This window comes from Seriola dumerili, unplaced genomic scaffold, assembly GCF_002260705.1.
Source record: "Seriola dumerili isolate Sdu_G_001 unplaced genomic scaffold, Sdu_1.0 BDQW01000850.1, whole genome shotgun sequence".
Taxonomy (NCBI): Eukaryota; Metazoa; Chordata; class Actinopteri; order Carangiformes; family Carangidae; genus Seriola; species Seriola dumerili.
Genome location: NW_019175105.1, coordinates 422,706 through 443,432, shown reverse-complemented (window position 1 = coordinate 443,432; position 20,727 = coordinate 422,706). Strand labels below are relative to the sequence as shown.

At 44.1% G+C, this 20,727-nt stretch overlaps 3 protein-coding genes across 5 annotated transcripts; 1 reads left to right on the top strand and 2 right to left on the bottom strand.

Moving 5' to 3' along the window:
• Positions 1-907: 907 nt before the first annotated feature.
• Positions 908-9,818, bottom strand: riok1 (RIO kinase 1). 2 transcript variants are annotated; one of them, XM_022766363.1, is made up of 18 exons: positions 9,731-9,818; positions 9,027-9,265; positions 8,164-8,350; positions 7,985-8,075; positions 7,628-7,697; positions 7,500-7,542; positions 7,257-7,349; positions 6,902-7,014; positions 6,704-6,784; positions 6,460-6,546; positions 6,232-6,369; positions 5,650-5,753; positions 5,399-5,505; positions 5,144-5,209; positions 4,911-5,027; positions 1,633-1,686; positions 1,425-1,541; positions 908-1,313 (listed from the first exon to the last, which is right to left on the bottom strand). In XM_022766363.1, exons 2-18 carry the CDS (start codon positions 9,074-9,076, stop codon positions 1,203-1,205), a joined length of 1,629 nt encoding a protein of 542 aa, XP_022622084.1. In that variant the 5' UTR covers positions 9,077-9,265; positions 9,731-9,818; the 3' UTR covers positions 908-1,202. The 2 variants fall into 2 exon arrangements, with proteins under 2 accessions (XP_022622084.1, XP_022622085.1); XM_022766364.1 differs by lacking the exon at positions 9,731-9,818 and having other exon boundaries at positions 908-1,310; positions 9,027-9,259.
• On the top strand, positions 9,798-13,151 carry rpp40 (ribonuclease P/MRP subunit p40). The gene is made up of 8 exons (XM_022766365.1): positions 9,798-10,003; positions 10,807-10,951; positions 11,040-11,108; positions 11,484-11,579; positions 11,867-11,989; positions 12,079-12,259; positions 12,341-12,475; positions 12,788-13,151. Exons 1-8 carry the CDS (start codon positions 9,887-9,889, stop codon positions 12,984-12,986), a joined length of 1,065 nt encoding a protein of 354 aa, XP_022622086.1. The 5' UTR covers positions 9,798-9,886; the 3' UTR covers positions 12,987-13,151.
• Positions 13,152-14,589: 1,438 nt separating this feature from the next.
• On the bottom strand, positions 14,590-20,535 carry cdyl (chromodomain Y like). 2 transcript variants are annotated; one of them, XM_022766361.1, is made up of 7 exons: positions 20,338-20,535; positions 18,418-19,150; positions 17,652-17,905; positions 15,886-16,058; positions 15,587-15,797; positions 15,284-15,427; positions 14,590-15,181 (listed from the first exon to the last, which is right to left on the bottom strand). In XM_022766361.1, exons 1-7 carry the CDS (start codon positions 20,359-20,361, stop codon positions 15,023-15,025), a joined length of 1,698 nt encoding a protein of 565 aa, XP_022622082.1. In that variant the 5' UTR covers positions 20,362-20,535; the 3' UTR covers positions 14,590-15,022. The 2 variants fall into 2 exon arrangements, with proteins under 2 accessions (XP_022622082.1, XP_022622083.1); XM_022766362.1 differs by having other exon boundaries at positions 20,451-20,533.
• Between the last annotated feature and the right edge of the window lie 192 nt (positions 20,536-20,727).

Genomic DNA, 20,727 nt, shown 5'->3' with positions numbered 1-20,727 from the left:
AGAAACTCTTTCTCACTGCTAATATGGTTTGAGACAGCTAATGTGTGTGTGTGTGTGACCTGCAGTGTGTCCTCTATCAGGAACATTAACAGAACATCATACATCAGTCTATCATTGACAGACATCAACACAGATAGAGAAGTAGCCTTGTTCGTCTCAGAAATGAAGAGAAATCAGCAGAAGTCTGGAGAACATCAGAGAGAACGTCAGCAATAACAACATATCCGATAGTCTGATAAAAGGTTAAAGCTAAAGGAGTAAAAACTATGTCAGACTGTCAGCACACCGACCTCTGACCTCCTTCTACATTAACTATCAGGTTACAGTGTGGTGTCACGTTAAAGACATCATCTCTCGTCTCTACAGCTCAGTTCTGGTGATAAAGTGACTTGAAGTTTAAAGACACAGAGTCAAACTTCTATCAAACAAACAGTCATCAACTATCAGTGATGATACGCGCAGTGACATCATCACCACCATCACAGCAGTTTTATCACTCACACACACACACACACACACACACACACACACACACACACACACACACGATAGTCAATATCTACCTCTACATATACAGAAGTATGATACATGTATGATACAGATATATATATGTATGTATAGATTACCTTTGTGATGTTTAGGCAGATTCTAGGCTGTAATTGGTCGATTATCTGCCTATTAATTACTATTTAATTACCGACAGAATCAGTAGGATGCAAATTACTAATTAGAGCTGGTTTCACTTGTCAGAACAAACATGTATAAGTTCCTTGTTCCAGTCACTGATGATCGTTTTTCATTAAAACACAGGCGGCCATGTTTGTTTTCAGACTCAGTAAGAACCACGTAAGCTAACATTAGCTTGTTCATGACACAGAATCAGCAACAAACGAAAGAACTGATTAACTCAGATTAAAACTTTTATTAATTGTTGATCAGCTTCTGTCTGATATTGATCTACTGAAGCACATCGACGTCACTAGGTGATGTCTTAAACCAATCATAGCAGCAGCTCCTGAGGCTTCTTCCAGAGCTTTCAACCACGTCTTGATCTTTAAGCTCCAGAAAAAGGTGTCTAAGTGGATGTTGAGTTGAGCCAGATCTGAGCTGTGATTGGCTGCTGGATGTTCAGTCTGGGTTCATGTTTATGTGGGATTGATGTAATTGTGGAACACAGGAAGTCCATGCTGACAAACAGGAAGTCATCTGCCTTTCTTCATCTTGGCCACCTTCTCCTTCCTCTTCTTCACGTGTTTCGGGACTTTACTCTTTCTTTTTTCTCTCTGAGCTTCTTTCACCATTTTCTTCTTCTCCTGAAAAAAAACAAACTTTATTCTCACTTTTATTTTTCATTTCAGAGACAAAAATCACCTGCATCAGCTTCATTGGTTCAGAGATTCAAAGATACAATGAGAGTCAAACACCTTTCTGTCCATCGAGGTTTCCTCATTCTGCTCCTGCTCATCTGCCTCCTCTTCATCCTCCTCCTCTTCTTCTTCCTCTTCTGATGAGGAGTGGTCGTCCACCAGGAGAGCAGGAACCTGAGGAGAAACGAAAGGACGAAGTCAGGCTAATCTATGCTAAACTATGCTAAGCTAACACTAGCATGAGACAGAGTGTGAGGTAACATACCGTCTGAACTCCAGAGAGATCCTTCTTCAGTCCAGTCAGTGTCTGATACAGAATCTGAACACAGAAAAACAACTTCATCTTCTTCATCATCTTCTTCGTCATCATCACCATCATCATCTTCATCACAATAAACAATTGTAACCAAGGTTAAATAATCTGCATTTTGAAATGCTCCGTGCGTGTATTTTGAAAGGATTGTTTCCTCTGCCAGCATCTACTTCCTGTTCTTTTAGTAGCTTTTTGCTTGTCAAGATGCTGGCTCGGTTGACCAATCGGGTGTAAGCTTCCACCTGGTTGACCTCTGCGCGTGGGTTTTTTTTGTTTGAGCCGCAGCGAGGAACGAGAGCAACCATCAAGACAAGCAACACGTGAAACGGAAGAAAAACTATAAAAGTTCATTTAAGTTGATAAAAACGGCGGCACGGCGAGAAAGACCTGTCATCACTAGTCACGGAGAAAAAACGTTTGGTGCGAGATGTTTTGACCGTGCTAATGCTAACGCGAGTGCGATAACGCTAACAAACACACAATGGTGATGCCATTCACTTATGCTAAAGATGTTAGCTTTGTTATTTTGAAAGTGAAATCTAAATTGGTGCAGTGTATTACGTGTTTTGTGTATGTATTTAACCCTTGCATATCTGTTACATGCTGAATGGTTATTTGTGTAGATTTAAGCCCCTTAAATTGTGTTTTTTAAGCACACGAATCTGCACTTTGCTAATTGCTCACATTAAATATTTTTGTTGTTGTTTAAGTACCTTTACTGGGCTTTACTGTAGACTCTACTGTAGGCTGCTGTTGCATGGCAGAGGGTGCACACAGCATGTGTGTTCCTTTTATTATTATTATTATTATTATTATTATTATTATTATTATATTATTATTATTATTTTATTCCAATTGAGATATGTGAAGGTGAATGCGAATATGTAAAAGAGAAAATATATTGTTTATAATTAATTTTGAGTGAAAGGTTATTTCAGTAACCATAGTTGTCTAATATTTTGAATCTATTATTACATATGTTGAACCTTAATAATTGTGAAGTCCCCTTTACAATGTTTCATTAGTTCAAACTGTTATTCTCTGGTAATTTAGAGAGTAATCAGGGAAATTAGAAGATGTATTCTAGCTTTTATGTNGTTATTTGTGTAGATTTAAGCCCCTTAAATTGTGTTTTTTAAGCACACGAATCTGCACTTTGCTAATTGCTCACATTAAATATTTTTGTTGTTGTTTAAGTACCTTTACTGGGCTTTACTGTAGACTCTACTGTAGGCTGCTGTTGCATGGCAGAGGGTGCACACAGCATGTGTGTTCCTTTTATTATTATTATTATTATTATTATTATTATTATTATTATATTATTATTATTATTTTATTCCAATTGAGATATGTGAAGGTGAATGCGAATATGTAAAAGAGAAAATATATTGTTTATAATTAATTTTGAGTGAAAGGTTATTTCAGTAACCATAGTTGTCTAATATTTTGAATCTATTATTACATATGTTGAACCTTAATAATTGTGAAGTCCCCTTTACAATGTTTCATTAGTTCAAACTGTTATTCTCTGGTAATTTAGAGAGTAATCAGGGAAATTAGAAGATGTATTCTAGCTTTTATGTGATGGTGTACTGATTAGAAGCTTGAATGTTCTGACCTTATCCACAATAAGTCAAGTTTTTTTTGTGGACCCCGAGAGAGAGTTCCTGTCCCACCTGGAGTTGGAGCTTGGAGACTATTGGATGNTCCTTTTATTATTATTATTATTATTATTATTATTATTATTATTATTATTATATTATTATTATTATTTTATTCCAATTGAGATATGTGAAGGTGAATGCGAATATGTAAAAGAGAAAATATATTGTTTATAATTAATTTTGAGTGAAAGGTTATTTCAGTAACCATAGTTGTCTAATATTTTGAATCTATTATTACATATGTTGAACCTTAATAATTGTGAAGTCCCCTTTACAATGTTTCATTAGTTCAAACTGTTATTCTCTGGTAATTTAGAGAGTAATCAGGGAAATTAGAAGATGTATTCTAGCTTTTATGTGATGGTGTACTGATTAGAAGCTTGAATGTTCTGACCTTATCCACAATAAGTCAAGTTTTTTTTGTGGACCCCGAGAGAGAGTTCCTGTCCCACCTGGAGTTGGAGCTTGGAGACTATTGGATGTTTGATGGCGAGCTACGGACCAATGGAGAAGAACTTGAGACTCAATTGAGTGCAGAAGATTGGAACCCTGAACTCCAGAAACTTTGCTTCCACACACCGTCAACTCCTTCAACAGTGTGGTAGGACAAACAGTTGGCACTTTCCAGTGGGCTGAGCAGTATTATCTGCTGCAAGGACTAAGTGATTGAGCTGAAGGGGTTAAATTGAACATTGAATCTAAAGACTATTGATACAGCTGTGAATTCTTTTATTTTTATACTTACCCGGGTAAGAGTTGTATTGTGTTACTGTATACTGTATAGCTGTGTTTTCTATTCATCCTTCCCTGTTTTTTTTTATTAAATGGGAAGAGCAGTTCTTTCTTAAAGAAGAGATACTGTGTCTGAGTTGTTCCTGGTGTGTTGTTTGGTTCATCCTTGGCTCCGTAGTCGTATCTAGAGCTTCTGATCTTACTAGCCACAGATAGATATCACATTTGTTCACTACAGCTTCTTATATATTTTGTAGCTCCACCAAAAACGGTTCCACAATGTTTTACTAGAAATGACGAGCTCAGGAAACTTTAGGAACTTCTACTGGGTTCTATCTGTTATCTCTACTGTCTCTGTCTCTACTGTCCCTGTCTCTGCTGTCTCTGCTGTCTCTACTGTCACCGTCTCTACTGTCACCGTCTCTACTGTTTCCGTCTCTACTGTCTCTGTAGAAATGACGAGCTCAGGAAACTTTAGGAACTTCTACTGGGTTCTATCTGTTATCTCTACTGTCTCTGTCTCTACTGTCCCTGTCTCTGCTGTCTCTGCTGTCTCTACTGTCACTGTCTCTACTGTTTCCGTCTCTACTGTCTCTGTCTCTACTGTCCCTGTCTCTGCTGTCTCTGCTGTCTCTACTGTCACCGTCTCTACTGTCACCGTCTCTACTGTTTCCGTCTCTACTGTCTCTGTCTCTGCTGTCTCTGTCTCTGCTGTCTCTACTGTCACTGTCTCTACTGTTTCCGTCTCTACTGTCTCTGTCTCTACTGTCTCTACAGTCTCTGTCTCTACTGTCACTGAATCTGCTCATCTATCTTTACGTTTGAGTTTCTTACGTTGTCATCGTGTCCAGAGAGGGCCGACTCTTCCTCCTTCGTCCTCATCAGGTCAACGTCTCGCTCATAGTGACTCACCTCCGTCAAAGTCCGGGGGATGTAGGCCTTCTTAAACACCTGTGGGACAAGAGGAGGGAAGGGAGGGGAGGGGACATACAGGTGAGAGGTTAAAGGTCAGACAGACTTACTCACAGAAAAGTGGTTGAGACCGTAACCAGCTCAAAATGTTACACCTCCTCATCCACTCTGTCCTGATCTGATCGCTGCTCTGATGTCCGCTCAGCTGCAACCAACATCGCCTAGACAACCAAACAGACAAATAAGTAAACAAACAAGAAAAAAAAGATGGACAACTTCTGTTTTTTAGTGTAATGTCTTGTTTCAGTCTTCCTTGTTCTTGTCTGTTATTTCTGTCTGTATCTTGATTTTTTTTAATACTACATTATCTGAAGATGTGTTTGTAATAAGCTGTATTTCTGCAGAAACACCTTCTCCAGGTATTGATCAATGTTGTGGCAGGTGATCGACAGGTCGGTGATGAAGTCAAACAGTTCTCTGACCGTCATCACGGCCACACCATGCTTCACAAAGAACTCTGGGAAATAGAAACAGACATCAGCTGACAGAGGAAACTGAATTCTGTCATTACTCTTTTATTCCAACAGATTCTGACTTTATTCTCAGACAAGTGATTTTCAAATGAACAGTTAAACAGTCAAGACGTTCTGCAGCATCTCACCGTTCACGTTGCTGCAGTCCTTCCTGAGGAACTCGAGGGCGTGAGGATGATCGTGCTCCACTGACTGTGACACATCGATGATGTAAGCGTCTCCGTTGTGATACCTGCAGGTGGGGACACACTGTCTGTTGGTCTTTGATATTATTCAAATGTATGATGTTAGTTTTCTTTACTGACATGTTGGCGTTGGAGTCAGATGAGTCAGCCGGGTTTATTGAACAGAATCAGAACAAAGATGAAACCGACAACTCCATAATGATTGCATGAACCGGGGGGTGCTGCCTGCAGTCACTGTTAGTCTAATTCATTATCTACATCTGTTCAATAAACAAGAAAAAACATGTAGATGAGACAGAGCTGGTGTTGATGGAGCTCGGCTAACAGTTCTCTATGAATCTCTGTACTGGACTCAGAGATGAAACTGACTCATCTGACTCTCTCAGGATTGTGAAATATAGAACAAAAACACACTGAAACTGTAAAGAATCCAATTTTAGAGAATCAGAAGTGTCAGAGTATGTTTTACTTTGAAAGATTTGTGTATGTGGTGGGTGTGTCCTGCTGCTGGGCACTGTCTCTTACAACATGTTGAACTCGCTGAGGTCGGCGTGGACAAGTCGAGCCTCCTGAAACATTTTCCTCATGTTCTGTAAAACCTGTAGGTAGAGCTCACGAGCCTTTGACTCAGACAATGACGCGTTCTTCAGCAAAGGAGCCGGCCTGATCGATCAATACATGCCATGACAGTCAGGGTTACTCTGTGCACATCACTGATCAATCACTCTGATCAAGACTCTGAATGGTTCTTACATGTTATCTTTTCCAATGAAGCTCATCAGTAGAACATGACTTCTGAGCAGCAGAGGTTCTGGACTCGGGATCCCTGCCGTCTGAAGCCTGAAACACACACATTGTCAGGTTCTAGTGGGTTCCATCAGTTAAATCTACTGGGTTCCAAATGTGTGCCAGATCAGGTTCTACTGGGTTGTCTGTCTTTCAAATCTGGTTCCACTAGGTTCTAATGGGTTCTGTAGGTCAATAGAAAGGGTCTGACCTGATGAGGTTCCTCATCTCCTTCTCTGCCCAGGTTCTCACCATCTTCCTGGGGTTTCCTTTACAATAACCATGACGGAACCTGCAGAACAACAGAAGAACATATAACCCTGTTACTGAACATGATACAGATCCTCTATTATATGAATCACCAATTAGCTCAGTGAGACCTGAACTCTTCTTCTGTGGTGTGACTGACCTGAACTCTCCACTGACGTATTTGTCTCGGTCTTTGAACAGCAGGATGGAGGTCTTGTAGATCTTGATGGCTCTGCTCTCTCCTGCTGAGGTGCTTGCGTGATAAACATTTGCCTGAAAACACATTAGACCACATTCATGTTCAAAAACCGGCCGTGGACTTCTTACTACATCTTACAACATTAGCAAGCTAGGCTAATTAGCTTCACACACACAGAGCAGAGACAGGTTGACAACTCGTTATGCTAAAGGCAATAAAGACTAAAATCAAAGACGCACAGACGTCGACCCCCATACAAGAATCCCCCCCCCTCCAGGATTGATCAGTATTGTTGTATTGGTGGGTGATGTCTGACCTCCTTCCCCGTACTGATGCAGCCATTGATTTCACAGATCACTCCTCGACTCAACATCTTGAACAGAATCATTCGAGTCCGAGGATCTAAAACCTGCAGAAGAAGAAACAATACACATCAATGCACATTTATTATCTGCTGGTTATTGATCCTTATTTCAAACACTACGAGAGAACATTTCAAACCGGCTTTCACTTCCTCTCTGGCTTTTTCTAAATAAAAGTGTCTTCATGTGCAGCTCACCTGTTCAACTGTGGCTCGATCGGATTTGTCCTTCACTCTGTACCTGCAGAGAGCAGCCAATCAGAAGGTTAGTCACATCAGTCACATGGCCTGCTCTGAAAATAACGTTCTGATGAAATCAGACGTACGTGACGGCATCTCTCTGTTTCTGCATCGTCGTCACTTTATTGATCACTGAGTCGGCGTAATTCAGTTTATCTGAAACAACACAAACAGAGAACCTGTTCAAATCAGAACCTGAAAACCAGAACCAGATCATATTGAGTTGTTGTTAGTATAAGTGTAGTCAGTACAGGTGTAGTTAATTCAGGTGTAGTTAGTACAGGTGTAGTTAATACAGGTGTAGTTAATACAGGTGTATTCAGTACAGGTGTATTCAGTACAGGTGTAGTTAGTACAGGTGTAGTTAGTACAGGTGTAGTCAGTGCAGGTGTAGTCAGTGCAGGTGTAGTCAGTGCAGGTGTAGTCAGTACACGTGTAATTACCCAGGTTGATCTTGTGTTCGTATTTCCTCAGAGCTTTGTCTGATGGAGTCGACGACGGCAGCGTTTTATTGGACGGATTCTGTCTGTTGGACTGAAAACAAACAAACAAACAGTAAACACACAAACAAGGGACTGAGGAGACAAACTGATCCATCAATAATCAATCAGATTGATCAGACCTGACAGTTCGTCCTGTTGTATCTTTTGGTCAGATCTCCTCCTGCTGTGGTCCATGCCCACTCTTCATCTTCATCCTCCTCCTCTTCCTCCTCTTCACTGTCCTCTTCCTGATGGTATGATGATGATGAAGGCTGCAGAGTGACATCACTGATCTGACTCAGTACAGCCGACACCTCTGATTGGTCGCTGCAGACAAAAGGAAATCAAACAGTGTCAGAAACATGGCTGCCAGGTAAACTCGAATAGGTGAGCAGCTGCTGCACTCTGGTCAGAGATCTACACTTTCACTGTCCTGACCCCAAACATACAAACATGTCAACAAACAACAACAACAGCCTTATTGTAAACTGTGAAACACATCATCATTTATTAATAAGTTACTGACAGGCTCCTTTTACTAGTTATAAATAGTAATAACACGTTAGTCAGATTAATGAGTAGTGAACATTAACTTGATCTTGCCAAATAGTGAGTCTTCATCATTATATGAAATATATCAGTTCGCAGTTACATGAGGGACAGAGACACAGTTATTTCTATTGTTTCTACTTTTACAGGAAGCAGGCACCATAACTTTCCAATAGGTGTGTCAACTGGATCAAGTGAAGGTGCCACAACAGGAGAACCCTTATAGAGTATGATACCTGAAGGACTGATATCAAAAACAACAGCAAACTGTTTGGAGCTTTCCCTCCTCATTGAAGGGTTGATTCACCATGACAACACCACTCATGAACCAACTGTCAGAACTAAGGATTTCTTTCTGTGACACGTCCCTGTTGCTCCACAGGAAATATTTGCTTGGACAAAACCTGCTGAGACAAATCTCAGACCACCTAGATTAGAAAACACATAGACTCACCTGTCCTCCGCGTCATCAAACTGTCCAGGTACACACCCGACCACAGACATGAGGTCACACTCCACAGGTTAAGACCGAAACCAGAATCTGAACCGGGTCCTAACTGATCCAGACTGTGTTAGAGCAGCTCTGAACGAACTCCGTCAACGGCGTGTTCTTCTTTTCACTACCGGGTTTGAACACGTGAGTACGGCGAGAGACGAGGGTTATTCAACGATCTGATGAGACGGTGCTGCCATCTGCTGGAGGAAGAGTACAGTATGTACAGTAAGATTTATACTGAGCTGGACATAAAACAAACCCACATACAAACAAACAAACAAAAGCCTCTAAGGAGAGAGAGTCGAACAACACAGGATAAAAATCCTGAGCCCAAAAGGCGATTTATTTTACTTTACTGATTATTGATGATTCTCCTCTCATTGATTAACAGATTTGACCATTTAGAGGGAAAAGAGATTAATTTACTGCACAACATGAATAGAACACACCATTTTATCTTTGTCTGACTGTTTAAAGTGGATAACTCTTTTTACTCTATTTTTTCTTCTTCTTTTTTAACTGAATAAAGGGAGTGTGTTTTTAAATATTTTTTTAAGATCTGTCAACAAACTAATTTGTAATTAAATATTTTCAGTTTTTCAGTCTATGATTTCATTTAATTAAAGGTTTAAATAATTTTAACTATAAACATTTTGACTCACCGTTTATTTTTCAGTTTTTTCACCCTAACCATAGATTGCCCCAGTCGGGAGCATTTAAGTTGAAAACCCGTCACAGGAAGTATCCTGTAGCGTGTTAGCCGTTAGCTCCCTGACCATAGATCAGTCTTTTCACAGTTAAAAAAAGTTATAGTGAAGATGTCTGTTGATCTGGATCAGACTCCACGGTCTCTGCTGGTCTGTGATCGGTCCAGTTTCCTGGATGAGAAGAACCGGATCAGTTCGCAGGTGGAGCAGCTACACTTCAACTACAAGGTGAGGCCGTTAGCATATTAGCCGTCTTAGGACGTATAGCTCCATTAGCCAAGCCCTGTCTAACGTTCCCGTAGTTGTATCAGTCCAGAGAGTAAGCTAGTACTGTTCGTTAACTAGTATTAACTAATGTAAAGTACCACGTCGCTGTGAAGAGTTAGCGGTTAGCATGCTAACAGTGAAAAAGAAAACAAACCGAGTTTACACGTGCTAGGCACGGATTTTCAAAATAAAAGTCAGAGTGGCCTTGGTTCCTGCACGGTGAGATTAAGATAAATACATTTATTCCAGTACTATAGTATATATACTGGTACTGCAGTACATCTCAGAGTACTTGTTGTAGTGTACTGTGGTATTTACACTAGCACTGCAGTGATGAGACGTTATTACAGGTTAACCTGCTCGGCAACAGAATATAAAGTCATTAAAATCAGCTGCACCACGACCGAACGGAGTATTTCTTCTTCTGTGGTATTTGTACTTTACCTCAGTATAGAATCAGAGTACTTTAATCATGTGGTAATTTCACAGAGACAAGCTCATTAATCAACAATATTAATCTTCCAGTTGTTCCTGGACAGATGTTAAAAACAGTTCAGATTCAAACAGCGAGAATTAAGTTTTAAAGATCTTAATGAAACTAATCGTTCGAGATCAAATGTATGAGCCATTTTAACTCGTTATGATGTCACAACATCAGACAGGTGACCAGTTAAATACAGCTGTGTTCAATATGTGAGTCAGTAAAAAGTCTCTCTATAATGATATTTAACATTTCAGTCAACACACTGGTTTTATCCGTGCAGGTGTCTGTGCTGCTGCCTGAGTGTAGCTCCGCCCCCTCTCACTTGGATTCTGTGTTAAACAGTTTCAGCAGTTTCTACCTGATCAGGAAGCTGCCTATACATGAACTGCTGGATAAACACTTCCTGGAGATGGCCGTGTACCAGGGTAACATATGTGCACACCTGTATCACCTGAGAGATACACCTTTACACACCTGAGACAAACCTGTACACTGACTGCTCCTGTGTTTCAGGTAGTGCGTACGGTGTGTCATACAGGACCAGGATAGATGAAGATAACTGTGTTGCTCTGATGCCAAACGGTAGAAACTCCTCCTCCTGCCTGATGATGATGAAATAATGTCTGACATCACTTCCTGTTTACTGCAGATTTCGTATTTACTGTGTAAATATATGTTCTACATGACCAATCACATACTCCACACCTGGATGACATGTCTCATGTACCTGGATCCAGGTGAGGTCTCAGTCTACGGAGACAAACTGATGTAACACTAGGGGGCACCATGATGAACCAAAACATATAGAATGTAAACGTCTCCCTGTGGATTTATTTTCTCAAAGAAGAAAACACAACAGGATTTACAGAGGACATACAGTATGATGGAGTTGACTGTCTACCACTCTGATTGTACCTTCATGACTGTCCCTGTTTGACTGTACCTGTCTGTTTGCAGGTCGTCTGTGCCTAACTCTGGATAAAGACTCCTTCCAGTTGTTGGGGTTTGAGGGGAAACTGTCCAGATTCACCCACAGGACAAACAGCAGATATGGTCTGTCACATTTTATTTCTATAGCCTGATGTAATATATATATATATATATATATATATATATATATAAAATCAGTCACACCTTTACTTGAACAGGTGTAACAGTCTGTTCAGCATCATCCCCAGTTAGGTAAAGAGAAGTCCTTTAATGAGGTCGAAAGCTCAGGAAGTTCATCAGAGGAGGGGGGTTGTTAGTGGTTCACTCAGCCGCCGCCTACGAGCTGATTGGTCGATCCATGACTACTTCTACTGCAGTCATGTGTGTATTTGTGTGTACTTCTACTGCAGTGGTGTCTGTTGATCTGACTGACAGCAGCATGGCTCCTGGTGGGCGGGGCTACCTGAGACTCCTCACAGGTCTGAGGTCACGACTTCATCTGAAGTGTGATTTTCTGCTGTCGCATCATCCAGGTGAGACATATGCATGTGTGTTACCCATGATCCTTTGCTGCTATTGCACACTTTATATTACCCATAATGCCCTGCTGTCTGTCCTGCAGGGGGCGGAGCCTCTCTGCAGCCCCTCCTGTCTCATTATGATTGGTCGGAGCACAGACCTGAGATCAGTACTCACGCTCTGACACACCTGTCCTGTCCCGCCCAGCTGACCTCTGACCTGCAGTCATGTGACCCTCACAGCTTCCTGGAGTGGCTCGGAGCCGTGGACGGGGACATCAGCAGGTGACAAACTGTCTTTTTGTACCTGCTCTGTAAACACACCTGTCAGGCAGAACACAGTGAAGTCTTCTTCTGTGGTTTCAGTGAGAACTCACCAAGCAGCTTCCTGTCATCGTTTGTCTGTCCCGAACCAAAGACGACACTGAGTCAAGCTCTGAGCATTTCCGTCTGCGGACTGCTGCTTCCTCAAGACGTGCACCGACTCATCCAGGAGATCAGGTGACACCTGACCTTTGACCCTCAACACTGCTGACACCTGACCATAGTGTCATATGTCTCAGTGGTTTCATCAAATCTGAGTCCAGTTCTGAAGAATCAAACCTAAACTGAGCTGAGAGGATGTCTTTGTTACAGTCTCTGAGCAGCTACAACGTAACACCTGTAGGATACAATGAAACACCTGTAGAATACAATGTCACACCTATGGAATACAGCGTAACACCTGTAGAATACACTTTTGTAACAAACACCTAGATCAGGAGGGAGCGACATGAAGTGACTGTACCTGTCATTTTCTCTTCTGTCCTGCAGGTGTTACCTGGAACAGCCTCTGCTTGAGTCCTGGGTGTCTCTTACGGTTCATGGGTTTGTTGACAGTCCAGTATCATGGGGGGGCAGCGAGCATGGAGTCCTGAGAGGAGGAGAGAACTTCTACACCCTGCTAATGTTTCACGACCACACCTACCACCTACACCTGGCTACAGGAGCACACGACATCTGTCCACCATGATGTCATCAGCATGCATCTGTATTGTTCTGTTGAACCCTGTTTAGTTTTTATTTCTACTTGGATCAGGATTTGTTGTAGAAACTTGTTTCAGGTCAGTTTTGATGAAAAATAAAATCTGAGTTGTAAACACACATGAACCAGCAGTCGTCACTTTATAATATATAATATAATATATAATGTCTCAGGAACAGGAGCCTCTTCAAATTTGGTACAAACTGTCACTTGAACTCAAACATTAACTAACAACCCTCACAAAAAACATGTTTTTGGACATAACTGAAAGGAGTCATAATTCAACACAAGTGTCTAACACAATAAAATGATGAAGCGGTGACATTTTATATCCAAAAGGTCAAAGGTCACCTTCACTGTGACAAGTGTAATAATAACAGTGGTCACACAGAATCAGGATCTGTATCATTTACTTGGTTATGTTTTTACAGAGTTCATATCTATTCGTCCTGTTTCAGTTCATTTAAACATTCTCACAAAATAAGACCACATCATCTCTGTCAGAGACTTTCACACTGAACAGGTTTTTATTGACTGGTTCTGTCTGGTGTCTCTGTCTTGTTTTATATCAAAAGGAAGTCTGTCAAATGATTTAGAAAAGTTCTTTAATAAAGTTCCTCTTGTTGACTGTTACAGCAGTGTCAACAGTTGCTCTGGGTTTAAACAATCTGAGACTGAATGTTCCTGTTTGTCTCTGTCATCACAAACTGAACCTGTTCACTGAGAGTCCACAGGTAAATCTGCAGCTGGGTCCCGCCGTCAGTTACAGCCAGCAGCCGCTTAGCCTGGGAACAGCTAGTTTAGTTCAACAAAACTCAACGTAATGAATCTGTTTCCTCCTCACTGCCCTCATATTCTCAGGTTCAGACTCCAGACAGGTGTGTCATCACAGCTGGTCAGGTTAGAGTTAAAACAATGTTAACAGTACAGCACCACCTCCATTAGCTTGGAATGAACAGGCTTCAGATTTAGGCTTTATCACTGATTTTCAGAGGAACTGGGAGGTGGCCAGAGCTAGGCTAGTTGTTTCCAGGCGTTATGCTAAGCTAACGTAAACAGCTGCTGGCTGTAGGATTTACCTTTTAAAATTATTTGTGTGAGCAAACATGTGAACTGCAGGATGCACTGACAGAATGTGTTTAACCTGTGAGATATCGCCTGGACATATAATCACATGACTGACAGGCCAGACCCACACACTGCAGCATTACCTGACAGGTATTTACCCATGATTCATCACTGTCACATGCTGCAGAAACATGATGAGTCTTTAACATGTGAGGACAGACTTAGGGTCAGCTGATTTCCTTTGATTAAAAAAAACAAGTCCACCACAGGAAACTTCAAGGTAAGCGTTAGTAAATTTCATGTTTCTGCTCTTTTATTCCATCAGAGGTAATTCTGGGAAAAGGTCAGAGGTCACCTCCATTCAAACGAACATTTAATCTAAATCCTCCTGTTCTCTGTCCAGTCTGAGGTTTCAGATTCATCTGTGTCAGCACACAGGGCCAGTTAGCCTAGCTTAGCACAAAGACTGGAAGCTGGGGGAAACTGCTAGCCTAGCTTAGCACAAACATTGGGAACAGGGGGAACCTGTTAGGCCCCCCCCCCCCCCCAGACCTGTGAGGTTACACAGGGTTCTACTGTGGATCCTCTGGTGTTCTTCTGCACTGTGTTTTTGATGCAGAAAACTAGCTAGGCCAACAGTTTCCCCCTGCGTCCAGTCTTTGTGCTAAGCTAGGCTAGCAGTTTCCCCCTGCTTCCAGTCTTTGTACTAAGCTAGTGGGTCCTTGATGGGTTCAGCCTAGCTTAGCACAAAGACTGGAAGCAGGGGGAAACTGCTAGCCTAGCTTAGCACAAAGATAAAGCTGAACCTGAGAACAGGAGGAATGTTCTGCTGAAATTATAATTTAAATTTTAACAACAAAAGGATTCTGTTAAACTCGGAATCTGCTGAGTCACTGGTTCCATCTCAGAAGTGCTGAATCATCGGACCAGTCCTGGTCCAGGTCCCAGTTCAGGATTTAGCAGAGGTCGGTTCCCCTCTGCAGGTACTGCAGGATGGAGTCTGTTCCCTGTGATGAACCCCAGACTCTCTTCAGGGCTTCACACTCGCGCTCGTTAGCTTGCTCCAGAGCACTGCGGCTGCTGTTCCTCATCAGGGCTTTGGACTCCCGCAGAACCTGCAGGATAGGAAGTGGAACCCACACGGAAGGTGAAGAAGAAGAAGACGATTGAGGATAAACAGCAGTCATTGTGTGTGTGAGTGTGTGTGTTTGTCTGACCAGGGAGTCAACCGTCACCAGCTCTTTGATCCGCAGCATCACTTCCTGTGTGAAAGTTCCAGGCCACAGAACCTGAGACACCAGACCTTTACAGCAAGCCTCCTGAGCTGTCAGCTTCCTGCCGCTCAGCAGCAGCTCGTTGGCCTGGAACAGAAAGAGGCGTTTAAACACAGTCTGTAACTTCTGCCGCTACACTCAATTAAAACTACAACTAAAGACGCTGTTGGCAGTGTGGGATCATGGGAGTTGTTCATGGAGGGTTAGTGGTGAGGTAAACAAAGGTAAATGAAGTGGTGGACTGACCGAGGCGAGGCCCATTATGCGGGGGAAGGTGAAGGATGAGCAGCCATCTGGCGTCTGGCCATAGGATGTGTATGGTGTCTGGAACCAGGCCTTCTCGTTGGCCCACACCACGTCACACAGCGGCAGGATGGCCGCACCGAGGCCAAGCGCCGGCCCATTCACCGCTGCCACAATTGGCTTCCTGAACTGGATGAAGGTGTTGACAAAAGTCCTGATATAAAGAGAACAGAGGTCAGAGGTCAACACTTCAGACGGATGACACCACAAAGCATTACCATGGCAACTACAGAGGACGTCACCTGATGGTTTCAGCCATCTTGATACTCTCTTTCTTCCTGTCATCCGTCAGGCGTCTGATGAAATACAGGAAGTCAAGGCCGCAGCAGAAAACACTGCCAACAGCGCCAAGTAACACCAGTTTACTATCGTCTGATGCTGCTGTCGCCATGGCGCTCTGGATCTCCTTCATGACCTGACGAGGAGTGACAACATGACTGCTGAGGTCAGTGAGGGTAAAGCAGTGTGAAGGAGTGAAGGTGAAGCAGGGTGAAGCAGTGAGTGGAGCAGTGAGGGTGAAGCAGTGAGGGTGAAGCAGTGAGGGTGAAGCAGTGAGTGGAGCAGTGAGGGTGAAGCAGTGAGGGTGAAGCAGTGAGTAGAGCAGTGAGGGTGAAGCAGTGAGGGTGAAGCAGTGAGTAGAGCAGTGAGGGTGAAGCAGTGAGGGTGAAGCAGTGAGTGGAGCAGTGAGGGTGAAGCAGTGAGTGGAGCAGTGAGGGTGAAGCAGTGAGTGGAGCAGTGAGGGTGAAGCAGTGAGTGGAGCAGTGAGGGTGAAGCAGTGAGTGGAGCAGTGAGGGTGAAGCAGTGAGTGGAGCAGTGAGGGTGAAGCAGTGAGTGGAGCAGTGAGGGTGAAGCAGTGAGTGGAGCAGTGAGGGTGAAGCAGTGAGTGGAGCAGTGAGGGTGAAGCAGTGAGTGGAGCAGTGAGGGTGAAGCAGTGAGTGGAGCAGTGAGGGTGAAGCAGTGAGTGGAGCAGCGAGGGTGAAGCAGTGAGTGGAGCAGTGAGGGTGAAGCAGTGAGTGGAGCAGTGAGGGTGAAGCAGTGAGTGGAGCAGTGAGGGTGAAGCAGTGAGTGGAGCAGTGAGGGTGAAGCAGTGAGTGGAGCAGTGAGGGTGAAGCAGTGAGTGGAGCAGTGAGGGTGAAGCAGTGAGTGGAGCAGTGAGGGTGAAGCAGTGAGTGGAGCAGTGAGGGTGAAGCAGTGAGTGGAGCAGTGAGGGTGAAGCAGTGAGTGGAGCAGTGAGGGTGAAGCAGTGAGTGGAGCAGTGAGGGTGAAGCAGTGAGTGGAGCAGTGAGGGTGAAGCAGTGAGTGAAGCAGTGAGGGTGAAGCAGTGAGTGGAGCAGTGAGGGTGAAGCAGTGAGTGGAGCAGTGAGGGTGAAGCAGTGAGTGGAGCAGTGTGGGTGAAGCAGTGAGGGTGAAGCAGTGAGGGTGAAGCAGTGAGTGGAGCAGTGAGGGTGAAGCAGTGAGTGGAGCAGTGAGGGTGAAGCAGTGAGTGGAGCAGTGTGGGTGAAGCAGTGAGGGTGAAGCAGTGAGTGGAGCAGTGAGGGTGAAGCAGTGAGGGTGAAGCAGTGAGGGTGAAGCAGTGAGTGGAGCAGTGAGGGTGAAGCAGTGAGGGTGAAGCAGTGAGTGGAGCAGTGAGGGTGAAGCAGTGAGGGTGAAGCAGTGAGGGTGAAGCAGTGAGTGGAGCAGTGAGGGTGAAGCAGTGAGGGTGAAGCAGTGAGTGGAGCAGTGAGTGGAGCAGTGAGGGTGAAGCAGTGAGTGAAGCAGTGAGTGGAGCAGTGAGGGTGAAGCAGTGAGGGTGAAGCAGTGAGTGGAGCAGTGAGTGGAGCAGTGAGGGTGAAGCAGTGAGTGGAGCAGTGAGTGGAGCAGTGAGGGTGAAGCAGTGAGGGTGAAGCAGTGAGTGGAGCAGTGAGTGGAGCAGTGAGGGTGAAGCAGTGAGGGTGAAGCAGTGAGTGGAGCAGTGTGGGTGGTATTACTTTTAGGGGGTGTGGTCTAACATGTGGGGGCGTTGCCTCACCTCAGGGTTGAGTGTGTTGTTCTCGGAGCTCTTGGTGGACAGCAGAATGTGGGTGAAGCCGTCTTGTTTCTTCACCACAATGTCACGGTAACGGTAAGCGCTCTCCGTCTGTCGAACACTGAACCTCAGACGTTTGTCAAACGCAGAGCGCTCCTCCAGACGTCGTTTTCCCGTAGCACTCGTTGCCCCAGCAACAGCACTCTGCACGCCTGACATCCCGTTGGCAGCGACAGCCTCCATTAACGCAGAGTTACCTGTGGGAAACAACACATTCAAACATTGTTCCACTGGAGTCACTCGCTCATTTAACACGACCTCATCAGTCCACTCAGATAAATGAAGCCTGCAGGTGAATCTGTTCCCGCTCCTCCTTCACTCTGTATCTTTTAAACAGCTTAAACATTTTCATGAGAAACCAAGGGCCTCATCAGTGACGAACAGAAACTCACTGATGTTCAGCTGCTCGTCTGATGTTTGTTATTTGTTTATGATTTGATGTTTATTTATGATCTGATGTTGTTTGTTTTCTGAACTTCTGGTTTGTCAGAGCTGCAGAGAGAACTGAGCTCAGCTCTGTGATCATGTTATCAGGTGAGTAAACCAGCACACGTGTGGACCGTGTGCGTGTGCGTGGTTTTTTTTTTTTGGGGCGGGGGGATAGGATCGTCCAGAGAAAGACCTGAACCTGGAACCTGATCCGACCTTTTCAACAAGTTTCTGTGTCACCCAATCAGATACATGCAAACTATGTGACCTATGACCTTACCTGTGCCACTGAGGGAGCGCATGGCAGCAGGTGTGATGGGAACTCGGGGTGGGGGCAGAGGGTTCTGGCTGCGTGGTCTGGTCCCCATGCGGGCTCTCTCCTCTCCGGGACCCAGCTGGACTCCTGCAGGTTTCTCCAGCAGGGCTACCTCAGGTGGGACCAGGTGAGCTTCCTGAGCTCCGGCCTCCAGACTGTGAGCCGCCTCGCTGGGAGACTCCTCTGAGTCCAGGCGGCTGTTCATCGGACTCTTAGGAACCAGGATCTTGATGCCGGTCTTGGACAGGTCCACGCTGCGGCGGGCAGAGCCAGCCGGAGCCACCGACATCAGACCAAACCTGTTGGCCGGCAGGGGCAGCGGAGAGCCGACGGAGTGCGGGTGGGTCAGTCCCACGAGGGGCAGGGGAGCCGGACTGACCAGAGGTTTCACCTGGGTACAGTCTCCAGTTAAACCTGCGCCTATGTCACCACGAGCTGCAGAGACAGGCGGCGGCCTGCAGGGCGGCCTGTGGCCAGAGCTGCAGTTGAGGCTGGGCGAGCTGCGGGTGGAGCGCAGTAACGTACTGTCTCTCTGTCGCTCCATGTACTGACGGTTAAACTCATGGACGTAGATCATACAGGTGGACAGGTGACTCTCAGGTTCCCAGGTGTCCTCCTCTGAACCATAACCTCTCCACCTGACCAGGTACTCCACCTTCCCCTTCCTGTTCTTCCTCTTGTCCACGATTCTCTCCACCTGAGGAGAAGAGTTACCTGATGATCTTTATCATACACAGGCGTCACACACATATCAATATATTACAGATCGATATGATTATAAATGATGATGATGAACATGAGCAAGTGAAACACCTGAGACCGACTAGACTCAACAGAAAAATCAATTATTAATTAACAATTAAAATTTAAAAATTTCAATAAAAAAAAAAAACTGTTCTAAATCAGGATTTTACTGGATATTAAAAAATTGACAATTCATTGATCAACTGATTGGTTGATTGACAGGTGACAGTTTCGCAGATCTTCAGTTTTTCCCCACAGTGAATTTACATTTATCAATATTATATAGAAAATCAATCGTTGAGAGATCAGATTTTTCATCATCATCATCATCATCATCATCATCATCATCATCATCATCATCATCGTCATCAACATCAGGAGGCGTCTGATTGGTCCAGATTCAACCAGCAGCAGGACAACGAGTCCAGACACAGAGTCAGAGAGAACTGTCCTCAGAGACCAGAAGAACCAGGAGTCCTGCAGCAGATGGTCTGGACCCCACAGAGACCAGATCCCAGCATCATGGAGTCAGTCTGGATCACATGAAGAGACAGAAGACCTGAGTCAGGTTCTCCAAGTCGCTGGAGGAACTGACCTCACCAGAACCTGAAGAACTTTGAGCAGGTGTACTGAGGAGAACTGGTGCTGGTTTTAAGATAAAGGGGGTCACAGCAAATCCTGATCTGATTCAGGTTTTAGCTCCTTATGCACTTTGTATAAAGTTCACTGATGCATAAAAACTATTCATGTCTTTATGTGCTCATGAGTTGAATTACTTAACTGTCAGAGAACTAGTTTAATAACACCGGATGTGGAGTCTATGCAGGTCCGGGATCAGACTCCGGTTTAAACCCGATGACGTAGGGTTAATTCTCATTTATTCAGCTGTCTATAACAATAATCAATAATTATACTGATGAACTCTTCTCTCACCAGCTAACAGCTAATAGAAGCTGAGTCTGAGCTAGCTGCGGCTGTTTACTGAAGCTAACTCAGTCCGGTCTCATCTGGACCAGGATCCAGACTCCGACTCAACCGGCTCATAACGAACCAGTTCATTTCACTTCTCTTTGTTCAGCTCTTCAGAAACTTTACTCTGCTGCTAGCTTCCATTAGCATGTTAGCATTAGCTCGCGTCACCTCGTAGAACTCCTCCGTAGCCATGGAGACTGTGCGCGTGCACGAGCAGCTTCCAGAAGCTTCTTCAGGTGAGCACCAACATGAGAGACAGGAGTGCCCGGAGTCCTCCTCACCTGAGGTCTGTCTGTTGCTTTTAACCAGCGCGCGTAGTTAGTTTATCACTGTTAACTAGCTGTTAGCCGTTAGCACACCACAGGCTCCACCGAAACATCCGGTCTGACGTGCTGACTTACAAAATAAAAGCCCGGACCGCTGCTGAGACTCTTAATGCTAAGGATTTTAATCAGACTTTAAGGGATAACTAATGAACTGTAGTAAATTATAACGGTATTTTAATAAGATTATATGCAATATATTTTAAAGAATTTTTTTAATTGACCATGAAATCAT

Coding starts and splice junctions, on each gene's coding strand:
- riok1 (XM_022766363.1), bottom strand. CDS start 9,076: ATGTCTGTGGTCGGGTGTGTACCTGGACAGTTTGATGACGCGGAGGAC. Junction 8,351..9,026: donor TTTGATGACGCGGAGGACAG/GTGAGTCTATGT, acceptor TTTTGTCTGCAG/CGACCAATCAGAGGTGTCGG. Junction 7,543..7,627: donor AAACAGAGAGATGCCGTCAC/GTACGTCTGATT, acceptor TGCTCTCTGCAG/GTACAGAGTGAAGGACAAAT.
- rpp40 (XM_022766365.1), top strand. CDS start 9,887: ATGTCTGTTGATCTGGATCAGACTCCACGGTCTCTGCTGGTCTGTGAT. Junction 11,109..11,483: donor TGTTGCTCTGATGCCAAACG/GTAGAAACTCCT, acceptor GTCTGTTTGCAG/GTCGTCTGTGCCTAACTCTG. Junction 12,476..12,787: donor CGACTCATCCAGGAGATCAG/GTGACACCTGAC, acceptor TCTGTCCTGCAG/GTGTTACCTGGAACAGCCTC.
- cdyl (XM_022766361.1), bottom strand. CDS start 20,361: ATGGCTACGGAGGAGTTCTACGAG. Junction 17,906..18,417: donor GCGCTCCCTCAGTGGCACAG/GTAAGGTCATAG, acceptor TGTTTCCCACAG/GTAACTCTGCGTTAATGGAG. Junction 15,182..15,283: donor TGGTGACGGTTGACTCCCTG/GTCAGACAAACA, acceptor CCTATCCTGCAG/GTTCTGCGGGAGTCCAAAGC.